This window comes from Macrosteles quadrilineatus, unplaced genomic scaffold, assembly GCF_028750875.1.
Source record: "Macrosteles quadrilineatus isolate MER2022 unplaced genomic scaffold, UCM_ALF_1.0 Scaffold_3__2_contigs__length_128488019, whole genome shotgun sequence".
Taxonomy (NCBI): domain Eukaryota; kingdom Metazoa; phylum Arthropoda; class Insecta; order Hemiptera; family Cicadellidae; genus Macrosteles; species Macrosteles quadrilineatus.
In genome coordinates, this window is record NW_026542596.1 from 2746618 (window position 1) to 2758256 (window position 11639).

The 11639-nt window shown below is 35.0% G+C and overlaps 1 protein-coding gene across 1 annotated transcript; it reads left to right on the forward strand.

The window, feature by feature from the left end:
• The first annotated feature begins 4540 nt into the window (after nt 1-4540).
• Nucleotides 4541-10695, forward strand: LOC128990404 (signal peptidase complex subunit 1-like). The gene is made up of 4 exons (XM_054412752.1): nt 4541-4671; nt 7909-7968; nt 9787-9873; nt 10415-10695. Exons 1-4 carry the CDS (start codon nt 4639-4641, stop codon nt 10520-10522), a joined length of 288 nt encoding a protein of 95 aa, XP_054268727.1. The 5' UTR covers nt 4541-4638; the 3' UTR covers nt 10523-10695.
• Nucleotides 10696-11639: the final 944 nt, after the last annotated feature.

Consider the following 11639-nt stretch of genomic DNA (forward strand, 5'->3'; position numbering starts at 1 on the left):
TTTCACCTGAAATAACATTAATTTTGAATTGTAACAATAATTATAGGCCTATAACATGATAAAATAACAGATCCATCTAATATTTCAAAGTCATCAAAATAAAAAAAAAAATGGCGGGTTTGTGGTTTGGACGGGGTTTACTAGTTTTACTCATAATAGGTTTGTATAATTTCTACAAGAACCATATTAACGTGATTTAGAAAGCAATAATTTAAATCGGAACTATCTAAGCAAACCTTTAAGTTTAATCCCAGCACAGATTAATATTGTAAGAAAAATATATTTTTCTAATTATTCTTTTACTTCTTAAACTTTGTCTATCAAATAAATGTAACTAAATGTTCAAAGGTCTAAGAATATGGAAGATAAACGAAGCTGAAAAATAGCAGTATTAATTTTTGTATATTTGTAATGTGCTTATTTAAAATACGATAACCAAAGGAATCTAAATCATTGTTTTCAAAACTTCATAAATCCTTATTTGCTTACGTTATTTTCAATAGTTTTTATTTGACTACAATCTTTATAATATTTGGGTTAATTTAGCTTCCACACTTTGTTTATTATTGTATTATTTTTTGTTTTATTGCCTGTGATTTTAGAAGGTATTTTCGGGTCTTTTCCAGAGAAGAGCCGCCACTATTTAAACTGGAAAACCCACAGTAAGTTAGTTTATAACTTAAATCACACGGTTTTTTTAAAATCTACTAAACAGAAATCCTCACAACAATCAACAATAACAAAAACCATCGAGTCTTTTTTTTAATGTTCAGGGGGCCAATACAGACGTCTCTCCAGATTGCTTCAAATATATTATTGTCTATTTCTACGACAACTGAACCTGACTTTCAATAGGCACAATCCGTATGGTTATTCATCTATGACTCTCTCAATACCAGGTACTCATTGGAAAACAATTTAATCGTGTAGGGAAAATTTAAATAATGGCAGCCCTTTTCTAAAAAGACAGGGTATTTTTGTAAAGAAACTGCCCAAACACCGTTACAATTATGCGTAATCGTTGCAGGCTTTGTTGCAAGCAAAATAAATTAAACAGAATTGTAAAATGTGCTATAACTGATTACCATAAGTCTATGTTACCTGCTCGTATATGGTCAAATTGTACAAATAATTTTGAGTCTTGACAATGGGTGACTTTGTGTTGTTTGTGTTTAAGCACTCAAATTTTGAATGGAATAGTGTTACTATGCAACATAACACATTTTAACAGAAACAAACTTGTGGTTATTAAAGTTTGCACGTTTACTGAGTGACTGTCGACTGCCGAATGTGGTTGGAGGGGGGGCTACCGGGGGGCTTGGGGTGTGTGGGGCACCCCCCAATGAAGTAGGAGGGTCTGGGCCTATTCCCCCGGGAAAATTTGGAATTTTGTAATTAGCAAGTGGGCATTAAAAAAATTAAACTGTGACGACTGCATTAATGAATTTTAAAACTCTGTAGACTACGGCCATATCCTCCTAAAAGCCGTTTGGTGACTTTCTAAAGCCATTTCTAACGTGTAAAACTGATTGCAAAACCCTCTCGGTTCCCCATTTATTTGTAGACAATTTTAAAATTAACTATGAGATTGCATTCCTTAATCTCAAAACATATTGTAGGCTACGGACATATCCTCCTAAAAGCTGTTTACTGACTTTCTAAAGCAATTATTAATGCCTATATCTGTGTCCCGTTATTTGTCTTTGTTATGAGCAAGTACCGTTAACATAAAAAAATTAAACTATGACGAATTTGCATTCGTGAATTTCAAAACATAAGCCTACTGTAGACTACGAAGCCATATTTCCTAAAATCAGTTTCTGAGTCCAATTGTCCTACCCCCCCCCCCCATTTAACCTGTTATATGTCATGCAAGCAAGTAGAGACGTTTTTTAACCTTACATGTTTATCCATTTCATAGAGCTGTCACAATGTGTATAGTATCAAATTCAGTAATAACATTGACTATATAAACTTAAACACTTGTGTTTGTATAGCCAATGTCAATGGTAATAGGCTACTGGTGCTACCGCTTTATTTTTATTTATTTTTCCAAGGTCCAAGGGGGGGGCTTTAGCCCCTGTAGCCCCCCCCCTGGAACCGCCATTGGGTGTGTGGCAAGTTTTGGCGGATACGTTTCTCGTAGCAAACGAGGTAAAGACTGGCCGTAATTTAACGTCGGTCAAGTTTTCCTCGTGATTGGTGATTTGGTGGTATTTGAGCCCGGGATCTTTAGAGACTGATGAAGTCCCACAGTCCTACCACCAGACCAGGCCCAGCAATGCTGGACTCAGGCGAGCTCAATGTTCCCGGACTACTAAAAATCTCCTGCTTCCTGCTTTGATCTCGGATGGCTAAAATCCCTTACTTCTACTCCTAGATCTAGAGGGAACTAGCGTGGAACCTTTTAGCGCATATTACTTCGGGCTAGGCTTTTTATATTCCATTTGTACTTTACTTCTCATTTTCTTCTGAAGGCTAAGTCCGATCGAGATCAACCTTCTTCGCCCCAAGAAAAGCCCAAGCCGAAGCCAGGTCCCATCTCCAACACTCCATAACCCTGACCTATTGGCTAACCACGACCACGGATTTTCTAAATCTAAAAACAATCAATTTAGTTAATTGAACTCGGTATAAAGTGGCTAGACACATTAAACAACCGATGTGATTTGAATTTAAAAAAAAAATTTGAATTTAATTTATTGGGCAATATTAATGTAGTACACTAGTACGGTAGAGTAATTAGTTGTCAGTCCTACTAATAATATTTGACTAAAAACTCGGCTTTTGTACAGTCAATATTATACTTTTTACAAATCCATTTCTTAACACGAATTCGTTAAAGGCACACTTGTATGGTAGCCCGCGTTAATGGAAAATAATCTATACAGGGTTGAGGTTTAAATGAGCCCCTCTACTTTTTTCAACATTTCTTAATTAAGATATCAACTCCGGACTACGTCAGATCACTGTGGAGTAGTAAGTACTTCATTTTTACTGGGTATACATTTTTGACCACCATCTTGGATCCTCCATATTGGATACAAAGTTTTTTTTATGTAAAGGTAGGGTTACGCTGATTACAATGCCACAATTTGTTTTTTTAAAGCTTGATACATTCTAAAATTATAAGGACTTTATTACTTAATTTTTAAACGTCCGCCATCTTGGATCCGCCAATTTGAAATGTGATAAATTATTTTAAATATGAAGGTGGTGTTGTGACCCATAATTTTGAATTACTGTTTTGTGCTGAACTCAATGTCACAATCCGTTTTTCATTTTCACATTTTGTTTTTGAAATATTGATATTTGAAATGAAATAATGGTAATATTTAATCAAGAAAGCTTGATCACAAAAAACTGATTGTGGCATTGAGTTCAGCATAAAAAAGTAATTCAAAATGATGGGTCACAATACCACCTTCATATTTAAAATAATTTATCACATTTTCAAAATGGCGGATCCAAGATGGCAGAAAAAATACATCCGTCATAACCAAGTGAAAATGACTGGATGGTGTATACTTATCTTTATCCATGCACTATTTTGAGATTATATGGTCTTAGTGTAAATACACAATGTTAAAATGGGCTAAAAATAAAGTTATAAAAAGTTCTCATAACTTTAGAATGGATCAAGATTTTTAAAAACAGATTGCAGCATCGTAGACGAAAAATCTAGTTTGAAACGATGGGTCACAACTCACAACCCTACCTTTAAGTTTGAGAAAAACCTGTATCCGATATGGTGGATCCATATCCATATCAAAAACCTATTTATAAGTTATTGCCATAGATCTCTATATAATACGACCGTAATTGTGAAATTGTTGTATTATTTAGAGATCTATGGTTATTGCACGTTAAATCCTGCGTTATTTTGAAACATTATATAAATTGTGTTTGATAGTAAATAAATACTCACTTATTCACATCTTTTCAAGCTATAATCATAGATAAAACACACTCCTCCATGTTACCTCCCAAGTTACCAACCGGTAATTATTGAGGTACTCCCAAGTTACCTCTTATTATTTAGACAATGAACATTGAAATTTTATGTTCTGCTCCACTGACAATGTCAATGCATGTTTTAAATGTCCATGATCAATAAATGATTTGATTTGATTTGATTTGATTTGATTTATCTATGATGAAGTACTTACTACTCTACAATGATCTGACGTGGTCCGGAGTTGATATCCTAAAAATGTAAGAAATGTAGAAAAAATAGGGGGGGGAGGGGAAACTCATTTAAAACTCACCCTATATTGTAATAATAATTATTTATTAAATTGTATTGATTAAAAATTTTGTTTTCCTATCTATGGAAAAGAAATTTTATTATAGCTTTTTGATAATCAATGGTCTAAACGTGAATCGATGTTTTAATACTGGGCTTCAAACTACTTATAGTCTACTACCTGTATTAAAACTTTTTATAGCTTCTCTCACTCTGTTATGGCAACACTGAAAAAAAGAACATATGTTTACTGTTGATGTTCGTGTTCGTGTACGTGTCCCCGTGTCCGTCCGCTCTCCCTACCTCACCACAACAACTGGAACTTTTGCACTTAGTCTTTAGATTGTTGATAAATTTGCTGATATTGGCTCAAGCTCAAACCTACTTAGACAATGGATATAATTAATTCCATTCCAACTCATATGGTAAGTAAATTAAATTATTTTTTCCTGTTGCAATAAGTTAGTTATTTGTTGTTGACGCTCGTCTTAGGTTAGGTTGTTCTGTATCGGGTAACTGAGAAGATTTTCAAATTACTGTAAGTACGGTAATACGTTTTTGTGAATAGAACACGATTAGGAATAGGATAGGAACGATAAATCAGTAATACAATAAATGGCAGGAACCAACCTTAGGTTAATCACAGGTTACTTTTAGACATTTTGCTCTGCTCAGGCCACTAGGACTTAAGCTAAGTTTTACCTCTAGGCTAATACATGGACGCTAAGATGTTCATAATTTTTTTTAAAACCTATTAATTTACCGTATGGTTATTTATTGATGGTAGGCCTAGATACTAAAAGGCGAAACTTTGGTAGGCCTAACCCACTCTAACAAATAGGCTAAAAAAAAAAACACAGAGGATACACGTCCGGTAACCAGACGTGGATTAGGCGTCCGGTAGTGACGTCACCGGGTTGTGGGGTCCCGGAACGCCATTACCACAACGATACGATGTGCGGCCAGCGTTGTACGTGGTGTAGTGGATAGAGTGCTCGGCTGATATCCAAGAGGTCCCTGGTTCGAAACCCATCGATTTCTTTAACTTTTTGTCACAGGTTTTGCTTTGAATGTAGGCCTAATTTCTTCTTAACTGTACATCTTTTGTTAGAATTTTTGGCATTTATAATTTTATGTTCTGAAGAGAATTGAACCTTCATTTGATTTTTTTCATTATCAGCAAGTTTGGTTGGTTAGGTTAGGTTATGACAGTAACTGCCGGATGCCTAATCCACGTCTGGTTACCGGACGCGTATCCTCTGCGAAAAAAAAAAAAAAAAAAATATGTTAACTTATCAGTAGACAGCGATTATCACACAGGGGCGGCTCCAGAATCTAACTTCAGGGTAGCAAATGGTGGTCTGAGGATTCCACCCGAGGAACATGCTTAGCTTTAAACATGTGTTAGGCTATAGACTCCGTTTTACTAGCAACTGTTACACTTTTTCCTTCAAAGAAATCATGCTTTATCACACGTTGTAACACCGCCAACCTTTTATTTATGTCACTTTTCATGAGATTGTGTAAATAGATTCATCCCAATTTGCCAATTAATTAGGCCTACCTACATTTATCAGAAACTCAATGGACTAGAGGTTGTAGACTACTTCAGGGACTGGCCATCTCTTGATCAAGCATAAATGTGATTATCAATTCTGCTAGTAAACATATTTTATGTTACATTATTCAAAATGAAAAGCAAAACGTATAAGTTAAATATAAAGCACAAAATTTTTTTAGTGGGCCAATCATTTACGGTATTTGGTAGCCCCTTGGTATGCTTAGACTATAAAAAATAGCCTAATACAGTATCAGAGTTCATTTTCCTACTACTGGATATTGAAAATTTTAATAATAAAATAAGCAGTTACCTTGTTCAATATCCTTTTGTGCTATTTGATGACGACCGGTTTCGTGACAACAATCACATCATCAGGTCAATCCTCGTAGAACGATTCGTTAATACATAAAGTTTTTACCGAACACAAGACGAAAACACATTGTATTTACAAGATATTTACACGGAACGCATCGCGATGGTTTCTCCGTGTAAATATCTTGTAAATACAATGTGTTTTCGTCTTGTGTTCGGTAAAAACTTTATGTATTAACGAATCGTTCTACGAGGATTGACCTGATGATGTGATTGTTGTCACGAAACCGGTCGTCATCAAATAGCACAAAAGGATATTGAACAAGGTAACTGCTTATTTTATTATTAATACAGTATTATGAACTATTTAAATACTGTATTTAATAAGAATGGTGGGACATGGGGCATGAAATTAGGAAAAGATTGTTTAGGTTTTAATATCATCATTTTTTAATTTTATAATAGTTATTCACTCATTCACCCCAAGAATGGATTACAAAACAAAGTCTAATCTTCTATCCCTCCTTCCACAGAGTATGGTACATAAAACTAAACGTATAAAAATTACAAATTATAACTAAGGATCGTTTATTGCTCATACTAAGTTAGATAGCCTAAGTTACCAAAAACTAAATCTCTGGGGTGGGTTGGGGAAGAAGTTATGCCCTATTGCCCCCGCCTCTGGAGCCGCTCTAGCGAGCTATCAGTAATAGAGGGCGATTGTAAAAATTGGTGACTACGTACTTCACTAATCATATCTCATACAATGCTTTATTGATAGGCTACAGTAGAGTAAGTTAACTGATGTACAAAGAGTGAGAGTGGACAAACCACTGAGCTAGATATTAAGTCTAGCATAGCCTACCTAGACCTATCCGGAGGTAGGCTAACTACTTTTTAGAAATTTAGGCCTACCTACTTCAAATGTGCTGTTGGTTTGAAGTTACGTTATTATTTCTTTTATGTACAAATCATTCAGTGTTACCACATGACCAAAATAAAATCTCATTTGCTGGATCAAGAATATTCAATTTAACTGAAGTTTAATCCCAACTGAATGTCAAGAACAATCCTCCTTTTATTTAATGCTTGCATTTTTTAAATAGTAATTTGAAGTGTTTTTCTTAGGATTATAATTGGCGACAGGTGAAATCTACTCCTCGGGACCGAGGCCAGTCCGGATAACGGATTTTCCGGTTAAATGGACGTCCCCAAAGACTCGTTAAAATGGACCGTTTAAATGCATACTGTATACAGTAGTTGACTTAAATTTAGGAGAGCTTTGTGTTTAGAAGCAAGATCACTGGTCTCAAATCTTTCCAACGAGAACAGTCGTTTCAGTACCGCCCACTTCCTGCCGATATAGTCCGGTTAAACCGATGTGCTGATAAAAATTGTCTGTTAAAGAGATGTAATTTCTGCTGAGTGTAGTCTGGTTAAATCGATGTCCGGTTAAAAGGTGTCCGGTTAAAAGGTGTCCGGGTAAGAGGGAGTCTACCGTACTTTATAGAATCTAGGCTTAGTATTTTTTTCCCAAATGTTATAATAACAGGTGGGAAGTTATTAAAGACACATCCTAAAAATTGTATAGCCTACATAACAATTTGAGAAAACGGTGTTTTAACTTCTGAAGACTCTGAAACAAAATGTACTTAGCTAATCAGTCCCTAACCTAGGTCTTACCACTCATATTTATAGCTAAAGCTATTCCCTATTGGGAATTTCATTTATGAAGAGGTTTTTAAGATGGATTAGTTATGATATGTCTAATACCTTAGTTTTGTTTCAGGACTTTGATGGACAGAAAAGAGCAGAACGTCTTTCAAGAATTATCATAACCTTGTTTGGTGTAAGTATAAAAAGCCATTTTTAGTACTACAGGTGAACCTAAAAAATCTGACTACACGGTACTTGTTAGAAATGTATAATTAAGTTGAATTATAAGGGCTAGCAACTAGTTAAACTACTTTTTATTGTTAGGAATACATGATACAATTGAGAAATATTTACTCTGATATGAATCTTAACCGAAAATTATGAATGTAAAAACTAGGTCTCTGGTCTGGCTGCTTACCATTATTTAGCTGAAAATTCTATGTCAAACAATACAATGTTCAATATTATGTCTAAACCAAGGATTATCAACAACTCACTATGCCCCAGTGGTTGTAGTTCATGCTACAAACACACAGGTCACCAATTATTTGCCATACAGGACGGGAATCAAACCCGAGCAAACGAATGCCACTTGCCAAGTGACACGCCCTAGCCTTCTCGGCTATCTGTGCTTGTAGACTGAGGAGTCAAAAACTGGTATTTAAGCTGACGCCAACCATTGCGAACACATAGCGCTACAGCAGGTTGTTCAATGCATTACAAGGTAGCAGTACGTTGGACTATTTAGATGATATTTTTCAGTTTTACCACAACAGTGATCATCAATTGTGTTACTGATGCTTTGCTCCAAAAAAGTATTTTTCCTAAAATGGTCGTATTATAATAACATCAAACTAAATCAAGGTTAAATTCAATATTCAAAACTGTCTTTTGATTTTATGAGATTTTGGTTTCAAACAATGCTATCAGAACATAAAAATTTATAAGAAAACTTGGAAATTTACAAGAAAAACAAAGTTTTATTTAATGTTTACAACAAATACCCGGACTTTTCTTTGTCATATATTTGTTATTGTCTTACTATTCCAAATTAGCCTAACTTATAAAATAGTGACAACAATACAGTTACAATTCATCAGGTAATGGAATTAAAACGCAAACAAAACAGTCTTACGAAATACGAATTATTGGCCTAGCACTGAAAGGGTATAAGTTAAATAGACTTTGTATATTGTCTATAAAGATTTGACAAAAGTTGGAATAAAAGATATAAAGTTAGAATTCTCAGACAGAATTTAAATCCCGCAGAGGAGAATTGTTTTCTCAAATTATGTATAATCTGACTAATGTTTATGATGCTGTAAAAAAGCCTATTTAACTGTCGGGTTGGCTGTATTGACACATAGGCCTAAGTAAAAAGTAAGAACGTGTAAATTCAACATGAACCTTTTAGGCCAATATGTTAAGAATACCATTTAACACGTTCACTGCTGACGACTCCGATCTGAGTCATGCCTTACTGGCACAGCAAGCACGCGACTCTGGTCGGAGTCGTAGTGCAGTGCTACACAAGTTTTTCTACTGTGACCTCTGCATTTATCAGGGATCAACTAAACTATGTCAGCATATTGTGCTAGTCCTATACTTTAATTTGCTGTAAGTTGGGTTTAGGTTGGTATTAAAATTTCCCGTATAATCCCGCCTGGCAACGCTTTTTGTTTTCGGTGATTTTCTCTCTCATTCTTGCCTTGGTATTAACGAATTGGTCTAATTATCTGGATGGTACTGCGAATAGTCGTAGTACTCACTAGTGCAGACGTTAATCAGCACCAGGGAGTATCGCATCCACAGTGCATCTGATCTAGAGATCAGATGCACTGTGGATGCGATACGAGGTCACGAACTGTGGATATTTATAGAGCTATAAATATCCACAGTTCGTGACCTCCTAGTAGCTTGATTACAGGACGACGCCAACATCCCAGTCTCCTGTAATTAATTTTACTTCTAAAACCATTTCTCAAGATGTAATCTTATACTGTTTTTACAGGCAGTTGGTCTAGTCTGGGGTTACATTATTCAGCAGTTTTCGCAGACTGTGTACATCGTAGGAGCAGGCTTCGCTCTAGCCGCCATTGTAAGTATTAGGTTGAATAAATTAAAAAAGACCATATCAAAAGGATTCAACATAACAATCGGTCCTGTCACTTGGTCTGGAACTGTTAAATGTGTTTGAGTACTTGCAGACATGATAGAGGGTAAGAAGGGGATGCAACATGATGGGCAGCGCATGCAAAGAAGGTTTTTTTGACCTTGCTTGCCCTTGTCATGAGGCAATATTCTGTATCTTACTTTACAATTTAAACCCACTCAGGTGTTTCATTGTTGTTTTGTGTCTTGTTAGAAGGTAGGCTAATACAATGCAGTTCCATTCAAACTCAAGGAAACTTTGCTGTGTCAGTTACACTGAAGTTATCTTGCATCTTCTTGTGTTGGGCCCTTTTTATGTGTTGTGCGCAATATCTATTTTTGTGTCTAGTATCATAATCTCTAACAACTTTTGATCATTGATTTTTTAGGCAGACACTTAAGTAACCATTTATAACACAATCATGCCACATCTTATTGATATAATGTAAAAAATATTTAATTAGCTTAAAGCCTTATTTAATGTTTAGGTAACAATTCCTCCATGGCCGATGTACCGCAGGAAACCTCTGCAGTGGCAGAAACCCAGGACTGAGGGTGAGGGAGAATCACATCAGAAAACAAAAAAGAAAAAGTAACTTTCTCCAACTTTGTCAAAAAGATTTTTTTATTGTTTTGGGGTTGTATTTTCTTATTTCTGACTTGATGAAAGGTAATCCTATTTAACACAAAACATATTCTGCTATTGTCACATTTATGAATGTTAAACATTATTTCATGATTATTTAATAATAATTACAATAGTCCTATCTTTTATTGCGTTCTCCAGTGTCCGCACTTCACTTTGGGTTTGGTTACTTAGGATTACTTCATGTCGTGGATTAAATTAATTTTCTCTACTTCTCAAAAGACTTATATTATCCTAGGTAATTTGTGTGATAATGGTACACTTGTTGTTGAAATGTATAAAATGGTCATTGCACTTATAACGTTTTAAGTTATTAAGTACATTATTATGCTCTGTTGTTTTACTTCAGTATTAAACTCAAATTTGTAAAAAGTCTTTTGGTTTTTCTTAAGCAGCCAATTTGTTAAAATAATATGAAAAATACCATCAAATATTCTTAACCCTGCTGTAGGCTTACAGCCCTAACTCTGTTGTGCAGCTTTTTGAAAGAGGGGATTGAGCTCCCGAAGCTTATAATCCAGAGTCAGGTTGTTCATTGCACATCTATATTAGTTGGTGTCCTTAGATACCATCTGTGGCCAGGCTCCTGGTAAGTGCCTGCAGTCTACTATCCCTTGACTCAGGCCCGCTGTTAACATCTGATGCGATGTGGGCCCAAGAGGTAGTTGCGCTCCTCCTCCTCCACGCCGACATTAATTTGAATCATAAAATGAAAATAGGCAGTTTACAAGTTGCATGGGCATCTGCAATATAACAACCATAAGGCTCGTTATATTGTGTATACTTTTGATTCTAAAAAAAATTACACGCATAGTAAAGTAAAAACAAAAACGTAATCCACCAATGAAATATATAATAAGTTGAATTTTTACTTACATACACATTTATATTTCCAATTTATATTTGCATTTATATGTAAAACTTGTAAAAAAGATTGAATTAAAAAAAGTGAGATGTAATTGCAAACATTTAAAACTCTTAACAGCCAACACCTCAAATTACTGGGTTTTCCTATTTTTTTTTTTTTTGTAAACTCATCATCTTAAGTTCAGTTTTCAGGTATACAT

What these genes read in the sequence shown, in the direction of transcription:
- LOC128990404 (XM_054412752.1), top strand. Translation starts at nt 4,639, where the DNA reads ATGGATATAATTAATTCCATTCCAACTCATATG. An exon ending in ATTCCATTCCAACTCATATG is followed by an intron (nt 4,672 to 7,908) that starts GTAAGTAAATTA and finishes GTTTTGTTTCAG; the next exon opens with GACTTTGATGGACAGAAAAG. An exon ending in GCTTCGCTCTAGCCGCCATT is followed by an intron (nt 9,874 to 10,414) that starts GTAAGTATTAGG and finishes TTTAATGTTTAG; the next exon opens with GTAACAATTCCTCCATGGCC.